The sequence below is a fragment of the Rhinoraja longicauda genome, chromosome 16 (genome assembly GCF_053455715.1).
Source record: "Rhinoraja longicauda isolate Sanriku21f chromosome 16, sRhiLon1.1, whole genome shotgun sequence".
Classification (NCBI taxonomy): Eukaryota; Metazoa; Chordata; class Chondrichthyes; order Rajiformes; family Arhynchobatidae; genus Rhinoraja; species Rhinoraja longicauda.
The window spans coordinates 34,069,854-34,086,823 of record NC_135968.1 but is presented as its reverse complement, the minus strand read 5'-3'; the positions used below and the strand labels follow the sequence as shown (position 1 = coordinate 34,086,823).

At 42.2% G+C, this 16,970-nt stretch overlaps 1 protein-coding gene across 7 annotated transcripts in view; it reads left to right on the top strand.

The window, feature by feature from the left end:
• The window catches only part of ctbp2a (C-terminal binding protein 2a), a 249,401-nt gene that overhangs the window by 178,335 nt on the left and 54,096 nt on the right, over positions 1-16,970 (top strand). Inside the window, exon 1 of one of the 7 annotated variants that reach the window (XM_078413610.1) lies at positions 16,084-16,407. The exons of the other annotated variants lie outside the window; for them this stretch is intronic. Within the exon in view, the coding sequence (XP_078269736.1) occupies positions 16,386-16,407 (22 nt within the window). The 5' untranslated portion in view covers positions 16,084-16,385. Of the gene's footprint in view, positions 1-16,083; positions 16,408-16,970 lie in introns of those variants that run through there. 7 annotated transcript variants of the gene reach the window in all.

Here is a 16,970-nt window from a genome sequence, read left to right as displayed (position 1 = left end):
GAGTTCAGAATCTGGTTATCTTTCCAAAGGCACTGGAAGACTAACCGCTGGACTACGAGGAATTAAAGTTATAGTCTCAATGTCTATCGATGTGGCTAAAAGTTTTAATTTCAAAATTAAACTTTATTTGTAAAAAATATATATACAAAACAAAAACCGTGCATATCCCACAATACATTTTTTGCGTCTAAACATTCAATATTTTAAATATTATACCCAGTTTGCACCTCTTCTTCTTTAGATGTAGCGCCATTGCCACTCTTGTGGACATTGGTCCTTCCCTCTGTTTGGGGAGGTGTCCCCATCAGGCCCAACCCCTTAATGTCCAACAGCAGAAGGAGCCTAGTCTTTGCGTTGGTTGCACCAAGTTTCTCTACCTGAAATTTGTTGGTCTTCCAGCACAGTGAGATGTCCATAGGGAATGTTTCCAACAGACCCATTCCAGACTGCAGGAATACATGCTGAGGGATGCATTGAAGATTGATATCGCTTAACCCTTCTTTTTTTACTGTCAGAAAAATAGTAGTAGATTGATGGGTCCAGTGTTTGAATATGAGATTGAAATGCTCAGTGTTCCTCTGTCTGGTTAGGATGACTAAGGGGTTCCTTTTTCATAGAGCAATAAATTACACAAGTTTCTAAAACATTAAAAAATGAGTATAATGTTGATAATCCTGGGAATGCTCAATGAACAGTTTCATTATATATTGGCACTCTCCTTTACCAGAATGGCTCTTGCCAAATTTTCAGCTAGTAACCAAAGGGCCTAAAATAAACGTACAAGATTTGACAAAATGCTGTTTCAAATTTAATGCAGAAGGCTCCTCTTAAATAATGCAATCAATAATAATTTTATATGTTAATATAAAATATATTTGAAAGTAAAATGATGTAGCTTGGCATTCAGCACTTGGAATTGAAAAGCAAATGCAACATTTGAGTCGAGCTGTTTTTGAGCTGACTTTCGTTTGTCATGAATACCACCTTATCCGTTCCAAAAATGATCTCATTGTTTGACGAGAGTGTATATTGCAATTAGCAGGGAGTAATTCATAGTTTTGGATTCAAGGCCTATACCTCAGGATGAGGATTTTTAAATTATCTTGCCGCACACAGCAACCCGCCATCTGGCACGTGCGCAGGGAAGGAAGATTACAGCTCGCACTGGGGGCTGACTATTCTGTGACTGCCATTCAGTTCAGAAGCAGTTAGATACAAAATGCTAGTGTCAACTTCCAAAGACGTTGATGGAACAGAAATCTCAAACTAAAATCATCACACAAGTGGAGTTGACAATTTGTGTTGATATTTGAACTGGACTGCTTTTTGCTTGATACTGTTTAGTGGCAGATGTTGGGAGACAGAACTGGTTAAGGATTCAGGATTCAGGATATCTTTATTTGTCATCCAAAAAACAAGTTTTTTGGACGAGATTTCGTCACCCACAGTCCAACAATAAGAGCAATAAAATAAGCAAATTACACAACCCCAACCAACACAAAACACACAAAAAAAGAAACATCCATCACAGTGAGTCTCCTCCAGTCACCTCCTCACTGTGATGGAAGGCCAGAATGTCTTTTCTCTTCGCCTGCCGTCTTCTCCCGCGGTCAGGATGTTGTACTTGCAACGTTCCAGGCCGCGCCGGACGGGGAACGGTCCGCAGCAGGCCGACCCAAGCCCCGCGATCCGGGACCCTTAATTCAGGATACAGAGGCTGGGGATGATGAGAACCTGAATTGTACTTTGGCCCTTTTGCTGGTGATCTGGACTGTTAACACCAGGCCACGTCACATTTGAGAAACCCTGACAAGGTGCTTCTTTAGGTAGACTGGATTGTAGAGAAGGAATGGGTAACGTTTTGGGTCGACACCCTTCTTCAGGGTTCTTTTTCTCCTGTCCTGCTGAGTTACTCCAGCAGTTTGTGTCTATCTTCCAGTGTAAACCAGCATCTGCAGTTCCTTCCCACACAAGGTGCTTCTTTAGGTCAGAGTATTCCAGACGTTCCTGCCTGTGCTTTTCACAGTGGAAGCACAGAATGTGTTGGACATCAGGTGTACATGCATCTGAACCCTACCTACCCACTACCTCTCCTCCAAGCACCATTGTTCAGCTCAACCCCTCAGTGTAGGAACACCTTTGCCTCCTCCCAATATGTATGGGGTGGGTAAGGGGGGGGGGGGTCAGATCACTGATCACTGCTTAAAGAACAGTCAGTGTGGTTCCCAATGATGGCAGCTACTTGCAGAAATCGCAGTTGCTGCCTCTTTGCCACGAGGATTCATGGCAAGCAGGCCCTGCCCATGGCAGAAATAACAGCAGCATGAAAGGCTGCCATGGTGGTGAGTGAAATGTGCAGAGGGAGATGCGTTGTGCCTTCCGACTATGTGGCCGCACTGCCCTACCCTTCCTCTACCCTTATGATTATCAGGGCAGATAGAGTCCATTGTTTTGAACGGCATCGAGCCATCGCAAGGAACAGGCTTATCACTCAATGGAGATTGTGGTGTGCACAGCTGTAATTACACTGTGCAACCCAGCAATGATGTGTGAAATATACAAAACATTAAAACTCAGGCGGACAGATGCAGTCACCATCACGGTGTCCACGGGGACACTTTTGTTCACTTCCCCTTGCCAATGATATGGGTTTTGTTTAGTTTAGCTTAGTTTAGAGCTACAGCGCGGAAATAGGCCCTTCGGCCCACCGCGTCTGCACCGACCAGCGATCCCCGCACGTTAACGCACTCTGGGGACAATTTGCACGTATACCAAGCCAATTAACCTACAAACATGTACGTCTTTGGAGTGTGGGAGGAAACTGAAGATCTCGGGGAAAACCCACGCAGGTCACGGGGAGAACGTACAAACTCCGTACTGCAGCACCCTTAGACGGGATTGAACCTGGGTCTCTGGTGCTGCAAGCGTTGTAAGAGAGCAACTCTACCACTGCGCCATCGTGCCGCCCTGAACATCTATATACTAAAAGTCTCGTTTGTTTGTTCCTGAACTACAGCCAAAACGGTACACGATAGCGCAACAATTTTAGACCCACCTTACTCACCGTCATCCCTTTGGTCCTAATGGAAGAAGTTTCATTGAAATTGGTGTTATATTTTTATAAGTTATTCACATTTTAAAGTTTAAATCTATCTCCTAGGGAGGAAGGGAGGATGGAGGATAAAGTGGGTTGAGAGGAGGGGAGGGGAAGGGGGAGGGGTAGGGGAGAGAGGGAGAGGGAAGGGGGGAGAAGAGGGTGCTGCACCAATGCAGGTTTGGGCCCAACGGGTCCACTTGGTCTAGTATTTGTTTATTTCTTTATATATATGGCTGTATTTCGGGAACATACTAAATCTATATATATAGAGATACATAATATGAGAGTTTTAGTTTTATATAGATATATAGATATATATAAATAGATAGATATAGATGTGTATATATATAGATATATATAGATATATGTAGATATATATCCATAGATATATAGATATCTATAGATATATAGATATCTATAGATATATAGATATATATATATATATTATATATATATAGATTTAGTATGTTCCCGAAATGCAGCCAAAACGGTACAAGATAGCGCAACAATTTTAGCACCACCTTAATCACCATTGTCCTGAGGTTCAAATGGTTGTTATATTTTAACCATTTTTCACTCTTCTTTTCCTGGCCGTCAGCCACGTTCGACGTCACAATGGGACCCGCCAGAGTGACGGGAGTGGCGGCCAATGGGGGGGGGATGGGGTGAGGAGAGCTCTCCTGCTGCTGGCTGCAGGAGAAGTTTGCACGAAGGGTTGCCAATGGCAGCAGGAGTGATTTGGAGCCAACGGGTCCACGCCCATCTAGTTATGAATAACATTTATTTTTGAAATAATAAAAAAGTCTCCATGCCAACCTGGGGTTGCTCCTTTTTTTAAAACTGAGAGTTAAAGACTTCTGCTCCTATTCCTGTCAGTGCAGTGGGGATCAATGTTGCAACATGTAATTGTGTGATTTGTTATGGGCGGCAAGGTGAATTATACGCTTAAGTTTCCTCACGGGCAGAACTTCCACAGGAAATGGTTGTTATTTTGTTAAACTCTCTGCAAAATGGTGTGATGTGCAAATTGCAGATAAAAGGATGGGTGAAAATGAGTCCAGTTTCGTAACTTTTACAACAAAGCATCAGCTCATTCTCAAAAATGTTCTCTTCTGAATTTATTCCGTCATACAGACACCTCCCTCTTCTCCACATCCTTCTATTCCTTTAAAATGGAAACAAAATGCTGGGGATAGACACAAAAAGCTGGAGTAACTCAGCGGGACAGGCAGCATCTCTGGAGAGAAGGAATGCGTGACGTTTCGGGTTGAGACCCTTGCATTCCTTTCTATATCGAGCTTTCCCTTCAATGCCCCAACTGCCGCCATGATGTTTTTCTCTTTAACAAAGCACAATACATGTGATGTAATATGTATTATGCTTTATTAAATGAATAAATAGTTATTACTTCAGTTCCCTATTTAATTCATTGCTGAGCACCTTACGTTTCTGATCTTCAGGAATTGATTTTCCACAAGAGTAAGTATTTTCTGTACAGCCGCCCTATCAAACACTCTCATTTAATTTTCATACTTCACAGCAACATAGAAAGTGGCCACAGACCCACTGAGCCAATGCCGCCTCCCAGCGCAATCCTGTCAGTCCCATTACCTCGCTTGTAATCTGTTCCCCATCTCATGTGCCCATTGACTCCACCCTGTTTCTCCCACCAGCTATCTACACAGTGTAATTCACAGCAGCCAGTTAACTTACCAACCAGCACATCACTGGGATATGGGAGGAGAATGCAGCACAGCACCTGGAGGACAGGAAACACAGTCACAGGGAGACCAGAACATACAAACTCTACACAAACGGGAGCTGAGGTCGCGATTGAACCTAGTTCCCTGGAGCTGTAAGATAGCAGTGCCAATCCATTTCCTTAAAGATTTCAATTCCAGCCCATTTAACATTTTCTAATAATTATTTCTTCTCAGTTCTCACTTGCCAGGATTAATTCCATGACCCCCCCCCCCGACCTATTTCCCAGCTTCCTTCCCCCCTACCACAATCAGTCTGAAGAGGGCTCCCAATGCGATTGCCTCCTACTATAGCCATTGCATCTACTATAGCTCTTTCAACCGGGAAAAACACCACTGAGTATTTAATCTTTTATTGGCAAGCAAAATTAGCACCTGATGCTAAGAGATAGGATGTGGTTTTGGGGTCTTTTCTAGGGTCTACTTTCTTACTTTACTTCCTTCTCTAACTTCTTTTCCAAGGGGCTTTCTTTTCCCAACACTCTCTTGCACTTCACGACTCTTGCGCACTTTCTTTCTTTACTTCTTTACTTCTATCTTTTTCTTAAAGCTCAAAAAAAGGAAGCGGTATAAAGAATGTATTAAGATATACCTGTTGTATTATTGTAATTTACCGTACTTTTAATAAAAAAAAAATAAAAAATAAAAAAGAGATAGGATGTGGGCTGGATGGGACGAGCTCAGTGTGCTGAAGGCGCTGTGTGGGCATTTAGAGAGCTCCGAGTAGAACCAAACACTTTTCTCTCCAAAGTGGATGAGGTAGATATATGATAATAAGAATTTATTCTGGGAAGAGTGACAAACATACATATAGTGCAAACTGCAATGGCCTGTGAGCCAGGTTGAGTAAGAACAGCAGACGTCCTTCCCTGGTGGACATTCAAAGATCACCATGGGTTGGAGCTTGCAGTCCCTGGATTGATGGTGGACATTCATCAGGTTAACATAAGCAAAAGCACCAGTGAGAATATTGGAACCAGACCACTTTAACTGGCCTCAGCACAGTTGGATTAGGAGGAAGACAGCACTGGAATGCCTCCTGAAATCTATACAAAGGCACCAGCAGGAAAGGAGATTTCCTATTTTATCTCGTGTTGAATGGGTTGTAAATAACAGCAATTGGCAATATTCCTTTTACGTGGTTGCCATCATTTGTCACTCTTTGCTGTTGTATAATCCTGTGAGCTGTCTCATTTATCTGACATACAAGATTGAGGCAACTTAATCTGACATGTCAGGCAAACAAGGCATCCGGTACATACACAGATCTGGAGAATTTGTTGAGTTATTTCAGCCAAATAAATTGACAATGAGAATAATTAGTTGACAGCTTGCAAATCTGCATGTCTTTTTAATGTGCTTTTATTTTTGGCCAGAGCAATTTTTGAATTAAATTTGCCTTCTAAATTTGCACAATTTGCAGAAGATGTCTAGATTTTTGGCTAGATGGAATCAGCCTAATTAGGAAAAAATTTAGTGAGATCATCTAAATTAGTAATCCATTTCTAACGTCGTAGTTCTTTGAACTTTCATCACAACACAGAGTATAAAAGTTCGGAATGGTGCTGAGTTAATTTAAATGACAAGCATGAGAATATTGATCTAAACATTATTTTAATTGCTTCATATTGTACAATATTGCGTCATGATCCAGCATTTACAGGGTGATCGAATTTTAAGAAGAAAATAGGGATGCAGTTTGTGAGCAGCCCTGCTGTTCCTGAGATAAGGGTATTGAGCAATCACACTCTGCATTACTGCAGAGAGTGAGGATCAGATATTTCCTGGAACACAGTGTATCCTGTGTTCGGACAGCAACCAGTCAGATTTAACAGGTGTAAAGATGCAAGTTCTGAATATTTACCTTTTCAGTTCAGTTCAGTCTAGGTTATTGTCACGTTGGGATCGCTGGGCGGCACGGACTTGGAGGGCCGAAAAGGCCTGTTTCCGGCTGTATATATATGATATGATATATGATATGATACAGTGAAAAGCTTTTGTTGGGTGCTAACCAGTTGGCAGAAAAACAATGCACGATTACAATCGATCCATTTACAGTGTACAGATACATTAAATGGGAATAATGTTTAGCGCAAGGTAAAGCCAGCAAAGTCTGTTCAAGGATAGTCCAAGGTTCATCAATGAGGTAGATAGTGGTTCAGCACTGCTCTCTGATTGTTGTAGGATGATTCAGTTGCCTGATAACAGCTGGGAAGAAACTGCCCCTGAATCTGGAGGTTTGTGGTTTTACACTTCTATACCTTTGGCTTGATGGGAGAGGAGAGAAGTAGGAGTGGCAGGGTGCGACTAATCATTGATTATGCTGCTGGCCTTGCCGAGGCAGCGTGAGGTATAAATGGAGTCAATAGAAGGGTAACTCTAGCATTTTGTGTCTATCTTTGGTGTAAACCGTCATCTGCAGTTCCTTCAGATAGCCCTTGGTTTCTCTCTCCATCCCCTCCCCCTTCCCATTCAGCACAAATTGAGTCTCCTCTGATGGATTTGCTTATTCGGTGATGATAAGCCGGTGATTGGGAAATACATCGTTGTCAGTTTGCACTCTTTGTGTTGCACTCTTAGAATTTCCATTCACTCCCGGACTTACAGATCCTCACAATTAAACCAGGACAGCGTCATAGGCTTCTTAAACTTCTTTACCTCTTTCCATTTGGACTTACAATACAATCCACCCCTCTAGTTGTGGTTAGCTCTGGAAGAGAGAATTATCAATAAATTATTAAAATCCTTCCCATTCCTTCTCCATCATACCTTCCCGAGAGGTGTGGCTAGAGTTGATTTTAGCTTTACGAAGATTTATAAATAAAAAGCTGTGTCTCAGCACCTCTTGACTGTAAAAGATGATGTGTGCACATGTTTTAGCTCGTAGTATGACAGGAGTTGAAAGATTCCTACACAGCAATTGGTGCCAGTGTCCATTTTGCTTGCCACCTTTTCATTGCAGATGACCTTAGTTGTGCCCAAGGGCTTTGGTGCAGCAGCCCAGGGTTTGCACATGATGTCCAGTTTGTGCAGTGGGTGGGGGCAGGTTGTTGGGAGGAGTGTTGGTACAGCTTCCAACATTGTATCCCAAGGATAAAGGACCAGGTATGGATGGGGCTTGCTGGCAAAATGCCTTCTCCGACTGCAGGCATTCCATGAAGTAGAATTGTTAGACGAATACATTTTGAAAAGTGAAAAAAAACATGTTAGAGTCCTATGTATCTTTTGAGGAAGGGGAAAGATTTTCAATATTTCCTTTTGAAGTATTAATGAAAGCCTGAAGTAACAGAGAGATTGGCATTACAACAAGGTGGAGTTCCGCAGTGGTGGGCAAAGGATGAGAAGTTGCAGGATTGTCACGGACAGATCGGAAGGCAGCAACCTTATCAATGGAGTGTCAGGGTGAATGGGAAGAGGCCGAGACTATGGGGGAGTCAATTGCTCACTTTCTAGGTTGTTGCTAAGCTAGTAAGACCATGTTGTCTGAAGAGTTCCCAGTGATGAGTGTCCCAAGAACAGCATTGGCCCATGTTCCCCTGTGTCCTCGGGGAATAGCATTGTGTGGAATGAGGTCAGGATCACGAGACTGAAAACAGGAAATGCCTGATTCAATTTCCCAATTGGTGCAATGTGACCCTGAAATGATTGCACATACAATCTGCTCGAGGTGATTTCAGTTGTATTGCGCTGAGAAATTCAGTGGGAATTGATCTAAGATCTTGGCCAACGATGTTGGTTTTGGTTCCTCATTTCTTGCTGCCATATCTCAACTTATGTTGTCCCTGGGAAGCTGTTTTCTGTTTGAATCAAAAAGCAGCAGAATAGCAGCAAGCTGTGCTTGTGCATCTTGGTCGTATGAAAACATTAAAATTGTTGATTGAGGGAAAGACATTCTCCGATCTCCCCCCCCAGCACAGACGTTTTCAGGTAAAGTGCACTCAGTCATTTACCATATCAATTATAACTAATCCGGCCATTTATAAGGCTGTGAAATAATCCACGTGCTCCTCAACTACAATTAAAACGGTGTGACAATCAATTTGCTTCAATAAGTCGTTCACCAAAGCACCCAATTCCTGCAACAGTCTGTTCGAACTTCTACCATCGGGCAGACGATATAAGGCCTTCTACGCCCGCACCTCCAGACTCAGGAACAGCTTCATCCCCAGGGCCATAGCTGCTATGAACCGGTCCAGCTGAGCCGGATGGTCACATCGCACAGTGAACCGGCACAGATTTACTTGCACTTTATTCTGTTTTAAAACTGTTCTAATTGTTTCATTGGGTTGCTTAAATTAATACTGACTAGCTAATTAATTTATTGCATCGTATGGGAGGCGCATTCCCAATCTCGCTGTACCCCTGTACAATGACAATAAAGATATATTGTATTGTTGTATTGTATATGCTCGGTTAGAGTGACCCGCTAAAGAAATTGGGTAGATTCGCCAATCCAGGTAACGCACATGCAAGATTTATTAACGTGATGTGAAATGACAGCCTGTCCTTTTTTGGCCTTAATTCAAAGTGAGAAGGCTTTGCCTTTACTCGGTGAATAGGCTTGCCGGTGAGCTGAAACATTGGACCAGCACGACAGCCACACGTGTTGTAGCTGGAAGAGAAACTGTTCGAATGCCATCAGGAGCCACGTCCGTCTGTTTGTATGTGTTTCTTTTTCTCGGATAAATAACATAAACTGAACAAAAATGGAACTGCAGCAATCTACTCTCGTCCATGTCGCAGGGCAATTAAACTGGTTTGACTCCGACCTTGTTAGTCAGTCAGTACCAGCCAAATCTTTACAAGTGTGACAATCTTTCTACAGACAGGCCAAGGCTATTTAGGTATTTTGTCATAAATCGACTAGGCCAGCTGGCTAATAACAGACAACAACAAAAAAAGTCCTTCCAAGCACCACCTACTGAGTTGCACATGTGGACCCCACCTGCAGAATGCAATTCTGTCTTTGCATTATCTGACAGCAGTTAGTATGGCAACAATTTGTGTTTTTTATTCCTAATATGAATGTATTTTATCACCCCCTTGAGCAAACGAGGAGCCAGGTTGTTTTTCCAAATGTGCTGTGTATTTTGATACTTCCACGCATGTTCTGTGCTATTGTCATTCAGTCTTATTTTGTCAGGACTGATGCTAAATATGCTTTTAGAATCTGCCACAGTTTATAGGTATAATCGAACTAATGGGAAACACATGGCTGCACAAAGTCAACGTCTTATTAGTGGACGTATAGAATGTCAAAAAGACTTGTAAACTTTGGCCTGTTCTGTCACAATTATTTAAATATCTGCACAATTTATATAATTGGGGGAATATCCTTAGCCCATAAATTTAAAAGTATAAATTCTTCCATGCGGATTCTGTTGCAACACAAAAACGACACTGAAATTGGCTTTGTGTTCTGAGAATGTTTTTTTAGCTGTAAGTTATGAAGTTCTGAAGCTTCAAACAATTTCTCTAAGGTTTATGTAATATTTGTGTGAAGGACATAAACACATGATGGATTATTTTAGGATTTTTAATGCAATCAGGCTAAGGAGGTTTAATGCACCTTCATACTGGGAATAATTTGGGAGAACGGCAGAACCAAGAAGTATGTGGAACAGGGAATATCACTATGTAGTGTTTACTAACGCAATGATAGTATAACAGAATAGTGTGAAGATGTGGTTATTCGTGATACCATGTACACTACATAGAAAATAAGAGCAGGATTGGGCATTCAGCCCACTCCACTATTCAATGGGATCACCTAAATTATCCATGTGACCATAATTGAGAAGCTATATTATCCAAATGTAATTTCTACCAATACTTATCCATATCTCAAACTCCTTGATCTTTGGAAAAACGTTGTATGTTTTGCAAACCACGTACCCATATTTTAACCACAGTGGGATATGAAGTGGGTGGCTGTGATATTGGAGAGGATAAGGCTTGTCATCAAGAATCGGGAGGTGGGGATCAGGGCCATTATACGACTGCGAATCTGAGGTTTGACATGGTCAAACAGTGGAAGTTGAACCAGAGCACAGGATGGGGTCAGGGTCCAGAGTAGGTCAGGGCTGGAGCAAAAGATGTTGGCGGCAAGATTGATGTGGATCGGGGAGTGCTGAACAACAAACAAAATACTTAAAGAGAATTTATCTGCCATGTAATGAATGGTAAGGCTGTTTCTGTTTAATTAACACCCTGGAGCAACAATGGTGCACATTTGTGGTCAGGGAAGAACACTAGTGTGAACTTGCGGCTGGGGGGGGGGGGTGGCGTGTGTAACAGAGAATAGTGAGCTATCACACCATTGTAAACTTCAGAGAAGTGGAAGACAAGTGCTAATGGTTGTGGAGCTGGCAAAAGAAAGGCAGAGTGATCTGAGAGGTAAATTAATGGAAAATATTGATGAAAGTGTTCTGATCGACCTAAAATGCTAACCCTCTTTTTTTCTCTACGCATGACGCCTGAACTGGTACTTCCAGAATCTTCTATTACTTCAGGTTTACAGTGTTCACAGTGTTCTGCTGTTGCGAATTGTAGAATGCAAGTTTGAATATTGAAGTAAATAATAAGGCAGATTGGGAGTTAACAAGAAAGGGACGGTGACAATTTATCAAAGGGGCAAATCTGCACTTCTCACCACATTTTTGTGATGCAGATCAAATATGGCCCACCATTGCCCTGAATCACATTCACTGTAACTGCCTGATGAAATCCATCTCCACTCAGGTTTTGTTCACATGTTGTTGGGCACCTCTTCTAGTTTTCTGGTTTGTCAGTCTTCTTGCAAATGGAAACCTCAAAGCAGTTATTTCTCTGCTCTATACCTGAGGAGGTAGGAGAGGGGCACAGATTCTGGTGCTCTCGGTTCTCTGAGCTCAATAACCGTGCGGTGCCAACAGGCTTTGCAATTTGGAGATTGAGTTTTCCCTCATGTGAAAGAGTAGGCTTGTGCATTGTGTGGCAGCAGCCATTTATCACTGTGGTGTTACCCAGAGCTCAGAGATCACATGTTGAACTGCAAGGCAAATTCAAAACGTTTGCCAAACTCTAATAGTACATCAGAGACAAAGCAAGAGCATTTGGCCATTACAAGACGGTGTTAACCAGAAAATAACTTGGAAAATGTTGAAAAATTATTGAAGCTGCTGCTTGTATTTCCTCCCTATTGTGATGTGATGGTTCTGTGCTTTTAGTTATTGACTCTTCCATGCTGTGCTCAGGCACATGTTTTGGAGTACTGTGTGCAGTTCTGGTTTCCCCATTAGGGGAACGATGTGGAGACTTTGGAGAGGGTGCAGAGGAGGTTTACCAGAATGCTACCTGGATGAGAGGGTTTCAGGAAGAGGTTAGATAAACTTGTCTTTTTTCTGTGGAACGTCGGAGGTTGATGGGAGACTTGATAGAATCATATAAAATGATGAGAGGCATAGATAGGGTTGCCTGTCAAAATGTTTTTTCCCCAAGGTGGAAATGTCCAACGCCAGAGGGCATAGCTATAAGGTGAGAGAGGGAAAGTTTAATGGAGATGTGTGGGGCAAGTCTTTTTATACAGCGTGGTGGGGGCCTGGGATGCATCGCCAGGGGTGGTGCAGATACAATAGTGGCGTTTAAGAGGTTTTTAGATAAGCGCATGAAAATGCAGGGAATAAAGGGATATGGATCATGTACAGGCAGATGAGATTAGTTAGTGTGCGGGGATCGCTGGGCGGCGCAGACCCGGTGGGCCGAAGGGCCTGTTTCTGCGCTGTATCTCTAAATCTAAATCTAGTTCAACTTGGCATTGTGGGCCGAAGGTCCTGTTCTTGTGGTGCATTGCTTTATCAAAGGCAAGCAACTCCCTTGGTGGATGAAAGCATGTAGTTATAGCCCATGCATACACTCTGTCGGCTTCTTGGTCGGCATAGGTGAGGCAGTGGAACGCCTCCACCTCTAGTCTGCACTGTTGTGTACTGAAGAAAGACATGAAGCTGAAGGGATACTACCAGATCTCCTGAGCATCGCAAATAATTTCTGGTTTTATTTCAGATTTCCGACATCTGCAGTTTTTGGTTTAATTTATTGATTTGTAGTTTCGTTTTATCAATTTGCTCTTGATATAATCACTCTGTGCAACTTGCAGTGATAATCCTGTGTTCGGTTATTTGGGTTACTGGGTTACTTTGATAGTTGATTGTAGCTGAGAGTTCTGGATAAACTGTGGTATAATGGTATAAAGTGCAGCTGCCTCACTGCTACAGGGACTGAGATTCAATCCGAGCCTTGGCTGCTGATTGCGCAGTTTGCCCCTTTTTCTCTTTTACTCTGTGGGTTTCCTCCAGGCACCATTTCCCAATTATGTGCTTGTAATTAGCTGTGGTAGATTACCCCAAATGCCAAAAAGAACCAAAGTGTAATTAATGAGCATGTTTAAAATAGAATAAGATGACGGGAAAGGGGGAATGGGGTCAGTGGAATGTTTCCCAGAGAACCGGCAATTGATACAGTGGGCTGATTGATCTGCTCCAATGCCTTTGTGTACAAGATCTAAACAATGTAGATGTGCATTCTCTCTTTCCTTGTGTTGAAAGCAGCGACTTTGCCAGTGGGGTTATGAAAATGGTTCACTGGCATTGTTTTATTAAGACTTCATGTACAAGAGCAGCTCCCTGGTAAACCACTTCCCATTGTGTTTAGATATGCAGAAAGGGAAAGAGAAGGTGCCAGTGAGAACGACTTCAAATGTCAGGTATGAGTGTAGCTGGAGGGAATTGAAGGCATCAGTAGTTCTCATGCCACTTAATTACCATTGCAACATTTTTCTTAACCTCAGGAAGAGGTACAAAATTCCTGGGAACAAAAACATGAATGAGATGCTAAACTAACAAGATTGATCCCTTTCAAAAGCAGGAACTGCTCTGTGGGTGTGTTCTGTACTCCCTCTCCTGTCTCCTCTCTCTCTGCACACGTTTCCCGATGACATTGCCCAGAACTTATTAAAAATCGAAATAAGCCACTTTTATAAACAATAGACAATAGGTGCAAGAGTAGGCCATTTGGCCCTTCGAGCCAGCACCGCCATTCAATATGATCATGGCTGATCATTCACAATCAGTACCCCGTTCCTGCCTTCTCCCCATTTCTTTTTGTTGCCAGCAAACAAATTCACACCAATAGCTCGAGCTATAGAAAAAGGACATTAAATAATAGGTGATCATCAGCCTTTGATAGTGTATTATTCAATGAGATCAATAGTCAATAGTCATTTATTTGTCACATACACATAAAATGTGTAGTGAAATGAAAAATTACCCGCAGTTCAACAATAAGACCAATAAGAATAATCAATAAAAATGCAATAACACACACAATCATAAACTAACACCAAACTAAAGAAACATCCATCACAGTGAGTCTCCTCCAGTCCCCTCCTCACTGTGATGGAAAGCCAGAATGTCTTTTTCTCTTCCCCTGCCGTCTGATTTTTGAAAATCTCAGGTTAATTTCTTACCTAACAGAGATCTGTTTGTGGCAATCCCAGAAACCTCAATTGACCCAGCATCCGCCACCACTTGAGGAAGGGAGTTCCAGATTTCCTCCATGCTGATTTAATTCATGACTAGACTCGTGTAAAGGTTAAACTTGCTCATTCTGGATTCTCTGTTCTCACTGCACGTGTCTTGATTTTAGTGGAATCTGAGCAGGAAAGTGGAGTTGCAGACAAATGATCAGATCAGTCATGGTTTTGTTAAAAGGCAGAGCAGACTTGAGGTGCCAGTTGGCACACTCGTCCTATGTCTTATGTCCTTCCGTACTTCTCTGAACCTATTAAAACAAATGGAGCACAAGTCTTGTCTATCACTCTGTACTCAAAATTGATCTCTTTAAATCCTGTTGTGATTGAGTTAAAACCATGCTATACTATTACAGCCGTAACTGTACTGTTTTTGGTTCAAGGTAAATGTCGGACACGGACATAAAGCATGGCCACTGGCCATTTGACCCACTGAGTCCGCATTGACTATCAAGTATTGATGCAGGCTCTGCTTTGTTCTGTACCTTCCCTTATCTGTAGTTTCCCCCTCCCTGACACTCAGTCTGATGAAGGGTCTCAACCCAAAACGTCACCTATTCCTTTTCTCCAGAGATGCTGCTGACCCTCTGTTACACCAGCATTTTGTGTCTATCTGCGATGTAAACCTGCATCTGCAGTTCCTTCTTACTCATTTACCTATGCCGAGTACCATTTTATTCTCCACTTAACTACACTTCCTTCTAAATTCTATGTCTCTCATACAAACCAGGGCTGTTTACAGTAAACTTACTTACCAGCCTGTTAAAAATATTTGTTGTTCAATTTGAAGATCAATCATTTGACTCTGTTACACTCCTGGGAAACAGAGATGGGCAGCTCAAATCCAAACCAATGACATGCTGCCAGAAATGATCCCTCTTGCACAAAGTCCCATCTGGGACACCTCATTTTGGCTTTCTAAATATACAGAGATTTCTGGCATGTTTTTTGTAACCTTTCTAGGATGGTTTGTGATGTTGCAATATCTTGAGTAGTGGGGCTGTCAATAATGTTGCACAGTGGCAGTATTGGATGTACAATCAAATGTATTGAACCTGGATTTTAAAATAATTTTGCTTCAGGTTTTTGAGTCTCGTATTGAACTTGTCACCATCTGCTTAGATTTATTGCTGCTTTGCTGCACTGCTATCTCCGGAGTATCTCACTTTAGGCATGAGGGGCGTATTGGTGGGTGTGGTAGATAAAGACTGTGTCCTGCCATCTGCCCGTGACACTGCAGCGCCTACATTGTTAAAGACACATCCAAGACCCTGGGTTTCCCCACCCACTCTGCTGATAGGCCGTATGAAGACAAGAGATTGGAAATAAAAGTGGGGGAGGGGGCATGAAGGAACAGGGCTGAGAGAAACAGAAATATGAAAAACTGAAGAGTTACCAAAACCGTTCAAATTCCTACTTGGAATTAACTAGTGTGTGAAATAAAATTGAGTAAATCAAAACTGCAGGAAAAAAAAATCAGCAGGCACTGTAAAACAAAAATCAAATGGCGAATTAAAATAATAACTTCAAAAAGCACATTCAGCGTGTCTGGTTTCAAAGTGTTTTTTTTTTAGGCTGGCTCACATGATTTTTCAAGGGGTTGGAATAAATTGTGATTAGTTAGAAGCTTCAGCCTAGTGCAGATCGAGTGCTGTGGAGTTTACAGCGGTGTGAAGGTGACTGTATCCGTGTTGGGGAAGCCTGGACCTTTGCTCAAAGCCCAGGACAAAAGCCTTTTCTTTCCATTTGTGTTCAAAGAGACATTTGTCTCGAGATGTTGCAGCTGTGGGGAGGGGGACTGCTTGATCGAAGACATCCCCTGTAGTTGTACTGGCGGAGGCTACGAACTAGACCCTGAACACTGAGTGTCTGCTTGTTGTGGTTTTTTTTAAATTACTTGTTTTTTTTCTTCTTCCGCTACCATGTACCATGTGTGATTCTTATCAATGTATTAATGTGAAGAATGTGGAAGCAACATTTTCCAGGCAAGGAAAACTTCCTGTTTCTTTTCTCTTTGTTTAATAATTGTGCACCATCTTTTCAAACTGTAAACGTTTGGTTTATACTAGTGGATTAATCCTTCCGTTTGAGTGTATGAGAGCGTGTGTTTCATGAGAGTCACTGGTCTGCTTATGCGCACTTCATATGCTGCAGTTTAACACATTTAAACCATCTAAGCCCTGTTGTGGTGCATGCAATGGAGATTAATGATTATTAGAGAAATGGCTTCCCTTTTGTTTTTCTGTGAGACCGTACCAGGGACATTACAGTAATACAAAGGCTGCTATTTAGTAAGGAGTAATCTCTAATTTACTTGGCAGGGTGGCATTGGAATAGGATATGACTGGGTGGCAAAGAGCAAGAGACGTGAGCAAGGACAAGCAGTCTTTGTGCATCAGCAGTAAAACAAAGACACTTTATACAGTGTGCTCCATGCAACAAGCTGTTCAGCCTTTCATTAGAGGGGGAGGTGGAGTTGTCTATGCTGTAGACACTGGAAACTCAGAACCCTCCTCAGAATAATATACAGCCCAATTCCCCAGTAAAG